This window comes from Penicillium canescens (assembly GCF_028828765.1).
Source record: "Penicillium canescens strain IBT 15451 chromosome Unknown utg000006l_segment0_segment0, whole genome shotgun sequence".
NCBI classification, from domain to species: Eukaryota; Fungi; Ascomycota; class Eurotiomycetes; order Eurotiales; family Aspergillaceae; genus Penicillium; species Penicillium canescens.
In genome coordinates, this window is record NW_026703968.1 from 3,495,531 (window position 1) to 3,512,496 (window position 16,966).

The 16,966-nt window shown below is 49.2% G+C and overlaps 8 protein-coding genes across 8 annotated transcripts, besides 2 other annotated features; 2 read left to right on the forward strand and 6 right to left on the reverse strand.

Annotated features, from left to right (window-relative positions):
* Positions 1 to 1,520: 1,520 nt before the first annotated feature.
* N7446_010147 (uncharacterized protein) lies at positions 1,521 to 2,546 on the forward strand (the record flags this gene model as incomplete). The annotated part of the gene is made up of 1 exon (XM_058518891.1): positions 1,521 to 2,546. One exon carries the CDS (start codon positions 1,521 to 1,523, stop codon positions 2,544 to 2,546), a length of 1,026 nt encoding a protein of 341 aa, XP_058369679.1.
* Positions 2,547 to 3,094: 548 nt separating this feature from the next.
* cat1 (catalase catB) lies at positions 3,095 to 6,279 on the reverse strand (the record flags this gene model as incomplete). Its single annotated transcript, XM_058518892.1, has 5 exons — positions 5,213 to 6,279; positions 4,926 to 5,151; positions 4,456 to 4,871; positions 4,240 to 4,404; positions 3,095 to 4,189 (listed from the first exon to the last, which is right to left on the reverse strand). The coding sequence occupies exons 1-5, from the start codon at positions 5,507 to 5,509 to the stop codon at positions 3,095 to 3,097; spliced, it is 2,199 nt and encodes a 732-aa protein (XP_058369680.1). The 5' UTR covers positions 5,510 to 6,279.
* An 810-nt stretch (positions 6,280 to 7,089) lies between these two features.
* Positions 7,090 to 7,691, reverse strand: N7446_010149 (GNAT family N-acetyltransferase; the record flags this gene model as incomplete). Its single annotated transcript, XM_058518893.1, has 2 exons — positions 7,090 to 7,301; positions 7,406 to 7,691. The coding sequence occupies 2 exons, from the start codon at positions 7,689 to 7,691 to the stop codon at positions 7,090 to 7,092; spliced, it is 498 nt and encodes a 165-aa protein (XP_058369681.1).
* A 440-nt stretch (positions 7,692 to 8,131) lies between these two features.
* Positions 8,132 to 9,284, reverse strand: N7446_010150 (uncharacterized protein; the record flags this gene model as incomplete). The annotated part of the gene is made up of 2 exons (XM_058518894.1): positions 8,132 to 8,774; positions 8,827 to 9,284. The coding sequence occupies 2 exons, from the start codon at positions 9,282 to 9,284 to the stop codon at positions 8,132 to 8,134; spliced, it is 1,101 nt and encodes a 366-aa protein (XP_058369682.1).
* An 820-nt stretch (positions 9,285 to 10,104) lies between these two features.
* On the reverse strand, positions 10,105 to 11,245 carry N7446_010151 (SDR family oxidoreductase; the record flags this gene model as incomplete). Its single annotated transcript, XM_058518895.1, has 3 exons — positions 10,105 to 10,869; positions 10,941 to 11,178; positions 11,226 to 11,245. The coding sequence occupies 3 exons, from the start codon at positions 11,243 to 11,245 to the stop codon at positions 10,105 to 10,107; spliced, it is 1,023 nt and encodes a 340-aa protein (XP_058369683.1).
* A 315-nt stretch (positions 11,246 to 11,560) lies between these two features.
* N7446_010152 (putative aromatic-L-amino-acid decarboxylase) lies at positions 11,561 to 13,223 on the reverse strand (the record flags this gene model as incomplete). Its single annotated transcript, XM_058518896.1, has 3 exons — positions 11,561 to 12,125; positions 12,187 to 13,117; positions 13,175 to 13,223. The coding sequence occupies 3 exons, from the start codon at positions 13,221 to 13,223 to the stop codon at positions 11,561 to 11,563; spliced, it is 1,545 nt and encodes a 514-aa protein (XP_058369684.1).
* A 692-nt stretch (positions 13,224 to 13,915) lies between these two features.
* On the reverse strand, positions 13,916 to 14,467 carry N7446_010153 (cupin domain-containing protein; the record flags this gene model as incomplete). Its single annotated transcript, XM_058518897.1, has 1 exon — positions 13,916 to 14,467. One exon carries the CDS (start codon positions 14,465 to 14,467, stop codon positions 13,916 to 13,918), a length of 552 nt encoding a protein of 183 aa, XP_058369685.1.
* Positions 14,468 to 14,908: 441 nt separating this feature from the next.
* Positions 14,909 to 15,146: a sequence feature (Protein overlapping with rRNA (N7446_010154, KAJ6054142.1) was converted to a misc_feature.).
* A 77-nt stretch (positions 15,147 to 15,223) lies between these two features.
* Positions 15,224 to 15,312: a sequence feature (Protein overlapping with rRNA (N7446_010154, KAJ6054142.1) was converted to a misc_feature.).
* A 982-nt stretch (positions 15,313 to 16,294) lies between these two features.
* N7446_010155 (NmrA-like family protein) lies at positions 16,295 to 16,921 on the forward strand (the record flags this gene model as incomplete). The annotated part of the gene is given in 3 exon segments (XM_058518899.1): positions 16,295 to 16,392; positions 16,403 to 16,634; positions 16,652 to 16,921. The coding sequence occupies 3 exon segments, from the start codon at positions 16,295 to 16,297 to the stop codon at positions 16,919 to 16,921; spliced, it is 600 nt and encodes a 199-aa protein (XP_058369687.1).
* Between the last annotated feature and the right edge of the window lie 45 nt (positions 16,922 to 16,966).

Consider the following 16,966-nt stretch of genomic DNA (forward strand, 5'->3'; position numbering starts at 1 on the left):
CCTCCATGCTAAGGCCAGCGCGAGCAATAATTACATGGTGCGCTTAGCTAAAGTGAGAAGCGTTTCGATTGTTCCTTGATCTTCCTAGGCAGGCTTTGTATGTGATGGTTGAGACTCAACTTTGAATAATAGACAGGGTACATTGATTGTACCACGTCAAAAGCATCAAACATGCATCAAGATACAAACCACAAAATCTCCTATGTCTTTCCCTCAGCGTCGGCACATCTTTAACGAGACGCAGCCATTATATTGGCACGGTCCTGCTCGGTTTAGACCTCCAAAACTAACTCCTCGATCTCTATGTCGATCACTTCATCTTCAACAATGAATTTGAGCATCTTTTTCCTGACAACCTGTATACTGTCCGTTGATGTTATCAAGTATAGCAGCCGACAGAAATTTGGGGGAAATAAGCTGATCGATAAAAAAGAAGTCAGTATAGATATACTTGTGTATCGCCCCTGTTCTGAAACCTGGTCTCTCAAAGCTAGCTTCATCTGCGTTAACTGGGATTTCTCTGCTTTGAAGATACGCCTTCAAATTACGGTAAGACTTGATAGCCCCAAGTGGTCGCTCGTAATCGGACCACATTTTGAATAGACTCTGGGCGTCTAGACACGCAGACAGTATGTGGTAGAACCTTTTCCAGGCTGTGAGGGTTTTAAGAGGTGCAGCGACGAAAATCAACGCTTCTGGCACCCAAAGAAGTGGGGCGCCTCGTACTGAAGCGTGGTTCGACTGTGGAGAAGAACATCAGTAAAGACGCATGTCTGTGGACAAAGAGTCTAGGAAGACTGGAGAATCCCTGTAGATGACCAGAGAAAGGGGTTACTAGCTGTGAAACATGATCTAGAAAGATGCACTGTATGTTGAAGTCGACCAGAAATGTTGCATGTCGCAGGAAAACCGTTATCGCACGGAAAGTGATGACGCCACAGGTTATTCCGTAGAATTGCGGGGGCATAGGCGAAATCGTACCGTGTACGTTCCTTTCTTGTGAACTAAGAAATGTTCAGACACTAGTAGGCTCATCTAGACAATGATAGCACCATATGACTGAGTGCCTATCCTATGGTCGAAGCAATAGGTTATGAGAGTATGTCCAATGGGGCAATCCCCAAGACCCACGGGATTGACCCAATTTAACGTAAGTCGAGTCAATCAGCTATATCGGTGGATTAGCTATCGGTGGAATATTAAGGTTGCTAGTGGATGGTACGTACTGATTATGGTTTGGGTTTAAGACCAAGCGAATGTATGTTCCGCAAGATTCGCCAACCATTTGCCTTCCCGCCATTTCTTGAATGAAAGGGAGGGGGATCTTCTAAGGCATAGACACAGTTTATAATACGGAGAAGCCCACTCCACATTTGTTCCTGTCTCATACATATCCTATTGTCAGTTTGTCGGCTTGTTATACCTTAATACTTGGTTTCGGCTGCTCCTTCAGCTCCTTCGTTCTTAGTGGTCTCTGGAACCGGGGTCGAGCGCTATATCGCTCTACCATTATTCCGGAGATGGATACAGAATTAGTCCATAATTTTCTTGCGCGAGACGAAGCCGAACCTGCTCCGCCCTGTACCACAGGAAATGAATATGATGGCCGGATGGGGCTGCGTATTTCGTCTATATTTGTGATATTGGTTGGTTCGATATTCGGTGCGGTCTTCCCCGTTGTTGCAGCACAATTTGGAGGTTCAAGAATACCATCCTGGGTTTTTTTTATCGCTAAATACTTCGGATCTGGTGTTATTATTGCTACCGCCTTTATTCACCTCCTTGGTCCAGCTGAGGAGGCTTTAAGAAACCCCTGCTTGACTGGTCCGATCACAGAATATGGCTGGGTTGAAGGCATAATTCTTATGACTATTATCGTCATGTTCTTTGTGGAGCTGATGGTCATGCGATACGTACGGTTTGGCCAAGACGATCAGCTCGACGTTGAGAATCACAGGCATTCACACTTTGTTGACGATGAGGATGCCGCTACTGATGACAGGAATCGAGTGGTGCCGAACTATGATACTGAAATGTCCGAAAAAATGGATGTGTACATGGCTCAGCTGACTTCTATCTTCGTCTTGGAATTCGGTATCGTCTTTCACTCTGTGTTTATCGGTTTGACTCTCGCCGTATCTGGAGAGGAGTTCACGGTCCTCTACATCGTCATCGTCTTCCACCAGACTTTTGAAGGACTGGGTTTGGGTTCCCGCCTTGCTACCCTTCCTTGGCCGCAGTCAAAACACCTGACACCGTATATTCTGGGGGTCATTTATGGGGTTTCCACTCCTATTGCTATTGCCATTGGCTTAGGTGTGCGTAAAACTTATCCACCAGAAGGTCGAACAACGCTGATCGTCAATGGTGTTTTCGACTCGATATCTGGAGGAATCCTTATCTACGTCAGTCTTGTCGAGCTTATCGCGCACGAGTTCATGTTCACCTCTTCTATGCGGAGAGCTCCTATTCAAACGGTTCTGGCAGCACTTCTTTTGCTTGCCAGCGGTGCGGCGCTCATGGCGTTGCTTGGAAAGTGGGCATAGGCCGTGCTGCCAGCTCCTAGTTCAGGTTGAAATACTAGGTAAGACCGCTGATATTAGAGTTGTATGTGTTAGTTGTACCCGGGGTTGTCAAGTTCCTGCATCAAACTCTGGTTTTGGCGGTGCTGACTGCGCTATAATGGGTAGCATGTCCAAATTCAACCCTATGCTGCGATACCGAGAATGTGAGTCACGAACATTGCGTTGGTGAAGTGAAGCTAACTGGGGTTTAGCTTTTGATTGACATCCTTAACGATTGCTCCAATCCTAGTGGAGGAACCGGCAGTGGTGGATGGTCATAATGGACTTGTGAATGGTTTATTTTGAAATACCCTGAGAAAACGTGGTGGCGGATCTCCTTTCTCACTAGATATACAATATCTTAAGTTCTTAAGAATTATCATTACCGTAATTTATGATGACTCATCGAAGTACATCGAGGGAGAATCTGTTTTTGAATATGGCAGTAGGTGGCTAGGTTAAAGAAGAAGATAATTTCATGTAAAAAAGACTATATATTCACATTGTGCCCTCGGGACTACTAACAACCTTTATTCATCCAAAGCAAACCGATCCAAGAACTTGAAAGTCCGCAATCCCTCCTTAACATCCTTAGCAAAGTCCTCCCCAACCTGACTACCAACATAAACACCCTCGCGATCCGCCGAAATCTGCCCAGCACGCAGCGCAGCAGAAGCCTTCCCAACAGCCCCAACAGGCTTTCCAAAGCGGAAAGCATCAAGGAGAATATCCAAAGGCCGACCAGCAGGATACAAGGAAGTAGCCCCAGAACCCTTACTCTTAGGCGAACCAGTAAAAGAGCCCGAAGAGAACAAACCCTCCGCCCCATCGGCAATAACAACAGCATCAAACTGCACAGCATCAGAAGCGGAATACGTCTGGTTAACATTATCCGCCATTCTCTCCGCGACAACGACAACATCAACTCCAGCGGATTTAAGCGCAGATTGTAACTTCGCGCCTTGGCTTATCGACGACGCATTGGCGACAGAGGCAAGCAGTCCAACCTTCAGACCATCCAGCTTGGACAATTTCTCGCCGAAGGCTCCGATGTGTGCGGTCGTGTTATCGTGGTAGTAAGATGAATCTGGTTCCGGGGCATCGACGCCAATTGCGCTGGCTACTCGCCTCGCGAGATCATTGCTAATCCGGTTTAACTGGATGATAACGTTATTACGCACGACTGAGCTCTTCACGTTTGAGTTCTCGAAGCGCATGGCGTCAACGACGAATTGCTTCTCGGCTGGTACGAGTGAGTTCCAGAAGAGACGGGGCTGCGACCAGACGTCTTCGAAGGTTGAGCTCTTGGAGCGCGTGAGGTGGCCGGTTGTTGTGCGGTCGGGCGCAGTGAAGAAGCCGTTTCCGACGGTTTGGTTGGCTTGCTTTGGGGAGCCGGCGTTCTGGGTGTTTGGGGTGTAGGCGTCTTTGTTTAGGGGGATGAACATCTGGCCGGCGCCGTCGCGGTTGTTGTTGTGGATTGGGACTCTGGGACGGTTGATTGGGAGTTGTTCGAAGTTGGGGCCGCCGTGGCGGTTTAGTTGGGTGTCCAGGTAGGAGAAGATTCGGCCTTGGAGGAGGGGATCTTCTGTGAAGTCGATGCCGCGGACGATGTGGCCTGGTTGGAACTGTGGTGTTTGTTAGTATGGGGTGGTTTGGTGGAGGAGGGTGGACATACCATTGCTTGCTCGGTCTCTGCGAAATAGTTCATTGGGTTGCGGTTCAGTTGCATCTTGCCCAGCTTTGTGACGGGCACGAGTTCCTCTGGGACGATCTTGGTAGGATCCAAAAGGTCGAATCCGAAACGAAGCTGGTCCTCTTCGTCCATGATTTGAACACCGAGCTAGCAAGAATTAGCTGTATGGATCATCTTATAGGCTGAATGATGACTTACCTCCCATTCGGGGAATCGACCGGCCTCAATAGCCTCAAACAGATCCTGACGCATAAAGTCCGCATTCTTACCAGCAGCCTGCTGTGCCTCTTCCCAAACAAAGCTGGCCTTACCCTGCAAACCCTTCCAATGGAACTTAACAAGCTTGGATGCACCCTTGTCGGTAACCATACGGAAGGTGTGCACACCAAAGCCATCGACATGACGGAATGACCGAGGAATACCGTGACCAGCCATTGCCCAGAGGAGCGTGTGCAGCGTACTAGGCTGCTGACTGAAGAAATCCCAAGCGGAGTCATGCGCAGTGGCCGCCTGAGGGATCTCATTGTCGCCGCGGGGCTTGACAGCGTGGATCAGATCTGGGAAGAGGATGGCATCCTGGATGAAGAAAACGGGGATGTTGTTTCCAACAATGTCTTGTTTCAAGTTAGTTGCGTCCTAAGATATGTGTATCAATAATCGATACGAACCGAAGTTTCCTTCATCTGTATAGAATCGGGTTGCAAAACCGTGTACATCTCGTGCCGTATCGGCACTTCCGCGGCTTCCAGCAACAGTGGAAAAACGCGTGAACATCGGGGTTTGCTTGCCCTTGGCGGAGAGGAAGGAGGCCGCTGTTAGGTTGGACCAGTCTCCGTAGGATGTGAATGTGCCATGGGCTCCGGCGCCTCGAGCGTGAACCGCACGTTCAGGTACCTAGAGGAAATTGTATGAGCCTATGATTCCTATTTAAACGTCGGTATTTATGGGAACGTACTCGCTCATGGTCAAATCGCTGGATCTTCTGGCGGAAGATGAAATCCTCGAGTAGAGTCGGACCACGTTCGCCTGCCTTGAGACTGTTCTGGTCTTCAATGGGACCACCAACGTCAGAGGTCAGGTAGGTATCCTGGTCATCCAGGTAGAATTGGGAGAGGAATTCTTCAGTGGCGGCAGCATCCCCATCATTGCGACGTTCGATGCTGTGAGGACTGCCGGCGACATCGCCTGTCATATAAGGACAAGCGGCATTGGTAATACCAACCAGGCCCGTGAAAAGGGCGAGCGCATGCATCACGACAGAAAGGTAGAAAGATTACTGTCCGGAATACAACTGGGAAGCTCAGCTTTAATTGACCTGCCGAAGAACTAAACGCGGAACATGGAACGGAGACACAAAGCACAATTTATATGCATGCGGCCTCCAGAGCAATGAAAAACATCTGCCGAGGGCATCCTGCAGTGAGCCAATGGGAAGCTCTATTGGAAGCAGCATGATGTATAATCCAGGCACCACATAGGGTAGCACGGGCTGGCCATTCTCCAACCAGGCGAGAGATTATTTCAGCATGGCGGCCTAGGCCAAGCAGCGTAACAAGATCGAATCACCGGCGCAGTACTAGTAGAGTACTTGGGGTTGATCGTCATGTTTTCCACCGAGAGCCAAGGAGAGAGCGCAGTGGGGCGTTATGCATGTTTCCCTCCGGAAGACCGTTAGCTCACGGCCGAAATGAAAAGCAGCAAGGGTTATTGGTCCGCCGGGATGCTTTGACAAAGAGCTCATAGCCAATGCCCGACTATCGTTGCGCTGTTTGACAATTAGGTAGATATTGGCAAGACATAAGCGATGGTTTTTGGTGACGCTGCACGTCTTGGCTCGGTTTTGACTCGGAGAAACTCCCGAAGTCGAAACCATCAAGGGATGTGGATTTGGGGCTTGGCATCTAGTGTGATTACCTGTAAACAAGGATCGGATTAGAAGATGAGGCGGTCGAGCCCAAGGTGCTTGGTAATAGGAGCATCTGGACGTCTTCTCCACTCAGGTCAAGGATAGTCTGGACTTGGCGTCTCTCACAATGTGATGTAATGTAGGGATTGGATCCAGGGGGATCGACTCTTTTGTGCGATCCTTGAAACATCAACTGCTGTCTCATATTGATCGGGTTCATTTATCCCCCACACATCGCGTCTGTACAACGGACAGCTTGCAACTTGACTCGGACCTGAAAATGCGACAGGGATTCATGCGCGGCCCAAAGCCCAGGAACTTCTGCAGGCTATCCCTGCAATGCACATCTCTTACTATTTCTAGATTCAACCCCGGGGGCCGCTGATTTGCCCGGTCTGGTAGCCAAGATGTCGAGTGTCCGGGGTATGGAGGGGAGTTTGTTAAAATTAGACAGTGGCGGTCTTATCCTGCATTCATCCCGCATGGTCAAGGGCTCATGTGTTGCGGTCGCTCATTGCTGGGAAAGGCGGAAACGCTTGTGGAAAAGGATTTAGCCTCCGATTGATCAAAATTGCCTTGGCAGTACTAAACTGTCGGCAAAATGGCTATTTTTAATGTGATATGAATGTGATCAGGAGATTCTAACACTCTATCAAGGAGCTGAGGGGTAAATATCCCTCTCAATTGAAGTTGGAGCGCGTTGACCGGAAATCTATAATTGGATATAAATCGCGCAAAACAAACTTAGCTCCAGAAGCCGTGTGAAGCAGAAGTGTCGCATTGACTGCAGGCATTCCTGAAAAAGATCGACGAACAGTAGTATATTTTCGGACGATCTGTAAGGGCGACTTTAATTCTTGTCTATCTGGTGCCCCTCTTCACTATTCCAATCCCCATACATACGTACATATTCAACCCAAACCCATTTAAAGTCGTCCCATAGAAGCCGTATCACCCGGTGTTGCGGGGTCACTGAGATCGACAAACCCATGCCTCTCATACAGTGGCGCACCAGCCTTACTAGCATCAACATAAGCACCATCACCCTCGCGATCGGCAATATCGCATCCCCACTGCACAAGCGCAGAGCCAGCTCCGCGACCACGGTAGTCGGGGTGTGTACCGAGCATATCAAGATCTGAACGGTTGTCAGTCAACATCTAAACAATATACATTATACAACAGGGTGATTGGCTTGTAGGTGGGATCCATGATCCAACAAGGCGGCACGGGGCGTCATACAGTAATGTTTCCGATCACCCATCACACGCTTACGATCATCCTCCAGCTTCCCAAAGAACGCATTGCAATCCTGACTCGGCTGGTCGGCATGCCAAGGGGGGAAGCGAGGGCCGCGCTGGTCGGGCATGGAGAGATCCCATTTGGCGTAGGCTGCTAGTCGGGGCTGGCCTGTTGCATCCTTTGTGGTCGGGTCGACTATTTTGATGTACTTTTGGTAGGGCTTTTGCTGCATGTCGTTGAGGTTGGCTTCTGTCATCCATTGGCGCACGCCTGGCGTGTCTGGCATTAAGTGTCTCATGCCTGGGTCGTTGAAGACTGTGAACCAGAGTTCTGTTATGGCTGGGATGTCATCGACCGTGGCGAGCTCTAAGACTAGGGGGCTTGTAAGGACATGTTGGGTGGTTATTGCTTATTGTCGGTGGTGATGATCGATGTTGCTGAGGGGCAGGCTCGGTATACTAGCGATTTACTAGTAGACTCGGTGGGGATGTTAGCCGACTGGCGGTCGGGAATAGTTCGAAAGTCAATTCGATCGCGTTCGCAATGTGACTGTGATGGCACATTGCATTGCATAGAACTGCATCGATCCGAAGGGAATTCTTTACGCTGACTGGGTGCCGATCTCGGCGAGTTCTACCAAAAGTCTAAAATAAGCATGAATCGAGGGTTCTGAGACCCGACCTTCAATGTATGTCTATATTGATGTTTATACATCAGTACTTAGCATCAGTACTTAGGGAAAGTAGGATAGTTCCAGCTCTTTCCACTCTTGATCAGCTGCGAATCAACGCCGTTGCTGCCGCTGCTGACGTGCAGCACCTTGGTAAATGCCACTTGGGAGTAGTAGGTAAACGAGACACCAACGGGAATGAAGGCAACGTCACCCATGGACAAGGTAGCCACTGGGTAATCGCCGATCTTGATCATGAGCACACCTTCGAGGACCTCGAAGGCAGTAGCACCAGGCAAGGTGTAAGTTGGGGCGTTGTCCTTGGTCTGGCGGCTGAGCGAGATGGTCGACAGAGTGTAGTTGGTATCCTGAGCCTGAGTGGGAGTGACGAGAGGCTGGATGACTTGGTATCCGAACTTGGAGTTCAGGTACTTGGGGCCGTACCCATTAGCAATGAAATAAGGCTGAGCCGGGCTGCCGAGAGGATTTTCGCCGGTGTGCCACTCGGAGTTGTCAATGGGAGCAGTGCCGTTCACAAGATCGCGACGCGGCTCAAAGCCGAGCTTGGCGTACACATCGTACTTCTGCAAAGAAGAAATGACGCTGGAGTCAGGCGAGGAAGAGCTGTTGGAATGAGCAGGAACATAGGGCGTGTCGGTGCCCGAGGTGTAGTTTGTTCCGAGGGCATAAAAGAGGTCCCTAATACAGGTTAGTACATCTAGAACGGGGCTTAACAGATATTGATTCTTACTCAAAGCCACCAGGAACAATAACGCCGACCATCTCGCTGTCGGGATCCAAGAGCTGGAAAGTGTGAGTGGTATTCCTCGGAACGGATCCGTAATCGCCCTGAGTGAGCAAACGCGCCTGTTGCTCATTCGAATCCTTCTGGGCCCAAAGCTGGAAACGACCCTTGAAGTTGAAGAAGTTCTCGTAATGCTTCTGGTGAATATGCGGTAATACACCCAACGCATTGCTGGAGGGCGCATTGGTGCTCATCAAAGTGAAGGCATTATTAGAAGATGGGCCAGTCACTGTGAACCGGTACAGCTGATCCCCAACGGTAACGGCATGAGAGTTGGCGTAATGCGGAATGACATAGGGGCGCGGAGAAGAGGGCGCATTATCAAGGTAAAGCTCTTCAAGGGTGGCCGATTGAGCACGGCCAACGCCAAAGGAAGCCAACAGCAAAAGAGAGGATTTCAACATCTTGAAGGTCGGCTATTGCACATATTCCAGGTCCAGGCCCCTGCAGCGACGTGCAGCGTGCTATATAACAGGATAACTCGGAAATACCGCCGCGGATTAGACTAAAAGAGGATTATTCAGGAACAGACGAATGGCGCGGATCCACAAACTTCTCTTCCCCCACTCTACACGACGAATTTGGCATCGAGATCTTGGAAAAGGAGAAATCTGCTTGAGAATGAGCTCGGCAAATCCGGATCGACACTTCGTCAGGGCCGGTATCCATGCGATCCGGCGATGACTTCTTCGACTGAGCTTGCGCAGACAGGATCCACTAGAGACGATTGTCGTTTCATTGCCGAATCTTCTCCCGGTCAGCTGTGGCTTGTATAGCAGGGAGGGATTCTTCGGGCGTAGACCACATTCATCCGTCCCCGAAATGAAGACTGCGGACAAGGTGACATCGCTTCACTTTCGACTCATGCGGTCATACGGTGTACATCGAGGGAAAATTCTTCGCGCGTGGATCCTGTTTCAGGGCTTGGCAGTATAGTAGTTGCGATTTGAAATCATGTTCAACACTAAATGACGCTGTGAACCCAGAGAACGCAGATGCTTGAATACGTCAAACATAAGTTTCACAGGTTATCCACTTCCCGATATGCGCCTCAACGCCTCCAATAGTTTGATCCGGGTGGCTTCGGCTTAGATTTCCGAAAGACCGACGGCTGCAAAGCCGATTATTCAGCGAAGGATATCGGAACTAATACGAGTACGGAGCATGCAGCGAAGTTCGATCAGGATATCCATGAATGTATTCGCATTGTAGGTAAATGACCATCTAAACCAGAGTCTTAATCTGTCCCACAAAATCAACCACAGTCTCCTTGAAAGGCCGGTATTTAACCCCCAATTCTCGAGCCACAGTCTCTCCGTCAACCCCATACGAAACAGTCGGCTTCTCATCCATCTTATAATTCGAGGTAACAGTCTCCTTACCCCAATCAAACTCCCCACGAATAATATCCGCAGCAAGCTCATAAGAGAAAGGCTCTAATGAAGCAGGAATGAACCTCTTCCCACCGGCCTCTGGGATAAGTAACGCCTGAACATGCGCCTCTGCAAGGTCACGCGCATCAATCCAAGCAGGGACCCGCGCACCAGGTAGTGGATCCGCGCCGGCGGCCACACTCCAAAGGACAGCGTTCGACTCGTTCAGTTGCTCCACGGTAGGCACGGGATGGACCACAGGGCCAAAGACCATTGGTGGGCACAGAGTCACCAGGTCGAAGGCTGTCTTTTGATCCTTGACGAATTCCCACGCTGCTAGTTCGGCGAATTTCTTTGAGCCGCGATATGCGACTACGGCGTCGGATTTGGGGTCGATTGTTGTCTCGTATGTGAGTGGGTTCCATTGTGCGGCTGTATAGGTGAAGCCCTTTGGTGGGGTGGTGTTCACGTCGACTACGGCGGCGAAGGAAGATGTTATGACAACGCGCTTGATTTGAGTCCCTTGTTTGGCTGAGGCGGAGAGGATGGATTTTACTCCGTTGATTGCCGGCAGGACGAGTTCTTGTTCATTGTTGGCGGTGTCGTAGAAGAATGGCTGGGATATGGATTAGCTTGTCTTGTGTTTGGTCTATTATGTACCGAAAGAAATGATAATAAGTGGCATACGCTTGCTATATGGATGACTGCGTCGATGCCGTCCATCACAGAATCGAATACTCCGATCTTGGTAAAGTCTTCCACCACAACGAAATCGAGCTTGGAGGCATACTGAGGACGCGCTGCCTTCATTTGATCCCCCTTCACCTTGGACCTTGTTGATCCTCGGACTGAGAATCCACGAGCCAAGAGGTTATCGACGACATGGGCACCGATGAATCCTGTTGCGCCAGTGACGAGGACGTATCTGCGATTGTTAGCTTTGTTGTACTTGACAGCAAAAGTTATACATACAAAGGCTTTTGTGTAGACATTTTCAATCGATATACGTGAGATCATGTCATGATAGTGTGTCTGTCTTCAACTGAGAGTGTTGGGGCAACCCCGCGTGGGGGATTCGGCTTCGGAGTTACTGCGAGCGAGTGGGATATTTGGGGTTCCCCACGCGGTGGCATATAGTGTGGGGGAGGGAGATAATCAGATGGTATAGAGTAGAGTATGTTCAATGTTCTATTTATGACATTGTGCAATCCCTCTGGATCTATGTGTTGAGATGTCTCGTCCCTCAAGTGGCAGCATCTACAGATCGTGTATATACACAAGCACTATAAGGTCTTGCAAGAGTTCATTCACTTTTGCTGCAGCACCTCTTCCGTGGTGCGAAGCACAATATCAAAGGCATTGCGGACGTTCTTCTCCTCGGCCAGAGGATTAGCACTCACGACTCGGATCACATAAACGCCATCGATGACAGTAGATGTGATGAAGATCTCACCCCGCGAGTTGATCAACTCATACACCTTCTTAGTTAGGGCGTCAGCCCCTTCATCCTTGACAGCGCGGTCAGAGGATCCATTGGCCCCGTTGGATGAAGATCGAGGATTCCTAAGACGGAACACAGTCAAAGCAAAACCGGGCTTTGTCACAATTTCAAACAAATCAGAGCGACTGCGCACCAAATCGGCAAAGATGTCACCGAACCCGATAGTCTTGCGGATGTGCGCTTTCATGCCGTTGAGACCGTAGCTGCGCATGACGAACCAGATCTTCAATGCACGGAATCTGCGACCGAGGGAAATTGACCAGTTTCGGTAATCAATAACGGTACCCATGTCGGAGTATGGGTTACGCAGGTAGGTTGGTGTGATATCGAGAGCATTAGTGAGATCCAAGCGATTCCGAACGTAGAGAACACTAGTAATGGTCAGAATCAGAGTGCATGTCAAGTGTTATTGTCGAACCCATTGAAACTTACCTAGCGTCAAAGTTGACCAGCAGCCACTTATGCATGTTCATGTTGAAACTGTCAACACCCTCTGCAAAGTCCTTGGCAATATACTGCCACTCATCCGCAACAAGCGACGCGCCAGCATAAGCGGCATCGATATGCACCCAGATGCGCTGCCACTCAGGCTTCTCCTGAAGTACGGCCTTGATCTCCGCAAAGCGATCCACACTGCAGGTGTTGGTAGTACCAAACGTCATCGTGAGGTGGTAAGGGATAAGTCCGTCCTTATCACACTTCTCAAGGACCTCCCGGAGACGCGGTCCAGTCATCTCCATATTGTCCTCTAGCCTCGCGGTCACGCTACGGAAGCGAGTACCAGCGATCAAAGCTCCCTTAGCTCCGCTGCTGTGTGTTTGATCACTAGCAATAGCGACTAACTTGCCTTGGACATCAAATTTCCGGTCTTCATACTCCGGCGTACCTTCTTTTAGACCCTCTGCAAGCAATACCTCTCGCACACGCCTCTCCCGTGCAGCGACGATAATCGTGGCGATAGCATCACTGGCACTGTTCTGGATTACACCACCACCGTGCGTCTCGGATGTGCTCAGGAAGCATTCTGGCAATGCTAGGGCCTTTGCAACCCAGTCCATCACGATGGTTTCCATTTCTGTGCATGCTGGAGAACATAGCCAGTTGAATGCTGGTGCGGTGAAGGTAGCGGAATACATCTCGCCCAGGATGCTGGGGTATGTGACGCTGGCTGGGTAGTATGCCATGAAGTTGGGAGACTGCCAATGGGTCAAGCCGGGCTTGATCTTTGTGTCGACATCCTCCTGGATCTGGGCCCAGTCCTCTGGCTCATCGGGAGGGTTCTCGGGAATAAGAGGACGAAGATATCCGGGGTCGACGGCCGGGAGAACTCTTCGCTCGGGGACAGTGTCGAAGTAGTTGAGGACTGGAAAAGCGTAGGTCAGAATGTATATCTATTCGACTACTTGTATATAGCGCTTACTGTCATCAATGGCCGAGTGAGCCGCATCACGGAATTGGTCGCGATCCATGCTGCACGTCTAATTAAATGTCTGCGCCGCGGGGAAGTGGGGCAAATGATAGTCAATGGAACAGCCAGATATAACAGCTAAAGTGTGGCTGGGAGAAACGTCTGCAGGGAATATAGACAAACAGAAGAATGAATATCTGTCAAAAAGATCGTGGAGAAAGGAAAGACTTGTCAAGCACAAGGCGTGGGGAGTTAGGAATTAATTCCGTCGGAACTGGGATTTCCTTTCCGAGGCTCGGAACATTCCGTCTTTCCGAGAACTGACGTATTTCTACACTGATATCTCAACATCCACGTTATTTGTTTTGTTTTGTTATTTGCCGATAGCTGTTGATAAGGCTTTTCAACACTATATATTAATTTTAGACGAAATCTGAAACCTACATTGTTACGGTATCGAAAACTACGTTGCTTGGAGGCAGAAATATAAATATCTCAATTATTAAGTTATACAAATTCTTTAAACTTCTGTTAGAGACTAAATACCATCTGAAAAGCATTAGTTTTTAAGGTAAAGTCCCTATAACCTGCCGTTGTTGTGATACTATGTTGTAATTTATCGCATTTACTATGGTGTTCTAGGGTGCTCGGGGGGTGGCCAGCTCGGTAGGGAAATACGTTATACAAAAGTGTATATATAAGATGCTCATATATAAATCTAAAGCAGACCAATTAGGTTCTGCAACATGTAGTTCAATCCTCCTCTTCCTTAGGATCATAGATATCTCCAGCAGGAGTCTTCTCTAGTCTAGTTCCATCCTCTAACACAATCTCCTTGCTAGGCACAACCACCGCAAAGACTCTAGCAACATCCTTGCCCCGGTTCACCCACTCATGGTTCACTCCCCGACAAACGATGACATCGTGCTGGTTCAATATCTTCTCTTCACCACCATCAGTGATGAATCCAACGGTGCCAGACAACACCACCGCGTAATCCAAGCTCAGCGTGCGGCGGAACCATCCTGCGTCGGCAGGCGGGAGGTCGAGGATACGACAAGAAGGTCCCTTGGTGTCGGCAAGCGGGACGAGGGTTTTATGCGGATCAGTGACCGCCTTCAGGTTGTCCACTGGAAAACCGCGCGATCGGTGGATTTGGATGACGCCAAAACCAGAGTCTGGTCCTGGTGTAGAGAAGACGGGTGCGGTTTTAGGATCATAAGGTGTAAGGATGTCGTCCGAGGTAAAATGACCCTTTCCTTGAGAATTGTGGCTTGCAATGACGCGACGAATTGGAGTGTCCATGTTTAGATTGGTTTGGAATGATGGTTTGTCAAGTAGAGGTATTTGAAGAGCTGTCGTTATTCTACAATTCAGCTGCGTGATACTTTGCCTTCTTATATAGATTTTTAGGTCTCAGATACCTGCTTAACATCTCTCTACTTCTCTTTCCAATGGCTTCTGTATGTAGCTGGAGTTGTTGCTCTGATTGATAATCTCGAGATTTATAATATGGGGGCCAAAAACCTCAACATGCCATATATCACGCCGGTTGATTGGAGCATTGAAATGCAGGGGCTGCTTTCTCTTCTGTGATGATCCACTGAATATCCCAATCTAACTCTTCTCAAAAAGGGTGCAGTGTGCTTATAAATTCCTGCCTTTTCGTCTCGCTTGCCAGGGATAACAAGGCAGATGATGGCACCGACTCGATCGCTGTTTTTGTAGCACACTTGGACCTTTTCGTTAATTGGAATGCATAAGACCTATAATTTCCTTCAACGGAAGAACAGGTACATACGACCATAGGGTGTGGAGAACAGGGCTTCCCGTCCGCTCAGCCGTACTTAAGCCACACGCCGGTAAGTTAGTAGTTAGGTGGGTGACCACTAGCGAACCCTTACTGTTGTATGTTTTTGTTTTCTTTTTTTGTTGTTTACTTGTTTGTATACTCTGTATAAAACACTCTTTTACAATATCGCTTCTGTAGTAGATCTATACTTGATATTAATAAACTCTATTACTAATCTAAGGCATATATCAATAGGTATAAATAGATACAATATTATACTGCGGTAGTTACTAAGGATGAAGGAAAGTAGGTAGCCGGTTACGCTCATTGCAACCGAGCTGTCTCCGCCTTTAGCCATTGGCCCGATAGTCGCGCATAGCCCTGTCAAGAGATGGTGAATTTCACGAGGAAATAGCGGGGACATCATGCAGACATAGCGCGAGCAGCTGAGACAGTTCACACATGTTGGTAGTGAGCTCACCCCGTTTAGTGCGGTGCGGTCCACTAGTCACTGCTGGGCATCATTAGCAGATGACTCCAAAACCGTCTAGCTAGATGAGACATACGGAAAGCGCCGCCGCGACGCTGAAGACCATAGATATTCTTGAAGTCCTTAGAAGAGACAGATTGCAGCTGGCGTTTGTTGCACATCACTTAGATTTTATGGCCGTCTTGGACGATATCGAGAAGACCAATTGATTTCCCGCGCATCTATGGGAACGGAACCTCCTTCCTAACGAATATTAGCACTCTGGCACTGAATAGTAAGGCCAGAAAAGGCGACCTACCAGAGACGATGACGGTGTCTTCGGCTGAATCATGTCGGCAAGATCGAGAGCGGAACTCGGCACAGCTCATTGTGCGCTTGTGGCTAGGCACTGATATCTTTCCGAATGTTAATCGGGGAAGGGTATGTACATTCGAGCCAATTGTAGATCTCACGGCGTTGATTCTCTGCGTTTCGGTTAACTTACTGGTCAACGGTATCCCCCAAGGAAGTTATGATAGATAACCACGGAAGGCAAGAGCTGGAAGGGCAATGATGTTATATACTTACGGGCGAGCATTTTGTGTACGTTTCCCAGTCTTCTCCTTGACAGATCCGACATCCTCTTTGACTGTCTTTCTATCAGAGGGGCTCTTGCCAAACGGAGTTGTAGAAAGCAAGATTAGCTAGAACCTAGAACTTCCTCAACCCTGGTCGCATCCTCGACCCTTTCTAGGTGGAATCTGACCTAGGAGGTCTTTCGTGTATGCCGCCGCCATCATTGCCACGAACCCTTGCCAGTCTTTATTCCTGTGCGTGTCAGAATAGTCGCATATACCGCGGATCACCAAACATGGGAAGTGATTCATCAAGTCTGCGGCCTCCATCTCGAAACAGAGGACATCCCGTTCTACCGCCAACTTATCCCGGACGACAGCGTCCTTCATCAGGGTATTTGCAGATGCGATCAGACCGTGGTGGATAGAAACAAATCCAGCTCCCGCTTCGACCACCTCCCGTGGTACGCCTACACAGCCGATATCCGCCAGTACCTTGCGGACCTGAACAAGGACAAGAAGGTCCCCGAGTACACCTTTTTCCAACCCGGCCTGTTCACAAACTACTTCACCCGCCCTTACAAGTCCTCCGAGCACATCTATCAACTCGAAACCCTGTCGACTTTGAAACTAAACGTGCAATCCTCGTCGAGAGCCGCGACGACACCCCTATAACCCTAACAGCAGCGCAAGATCTCGCTGCCGTTGTTGCAAAGGCAATCGAGTATGAAGGCGAATGGCCAGTCACTAGTGGAATCCGAAGCACGAGATTGTCCATTGGAGAGCTTATTGAGCTTGGTGGTAAGTTTCTTGGGGGAATGCCGTTCACGATTGACCAGGTCAAGGCGGAGGACTTTGAGAGCGGAGAGTGGCAGACGAGCTGGTTGCCGGAGGTGGATCGTCCTTCTATCCGCAAGGAATAGGTCGAGATTTTCAGCCGGGTTGGGGTTCAGGGGCTCTCACTGGGA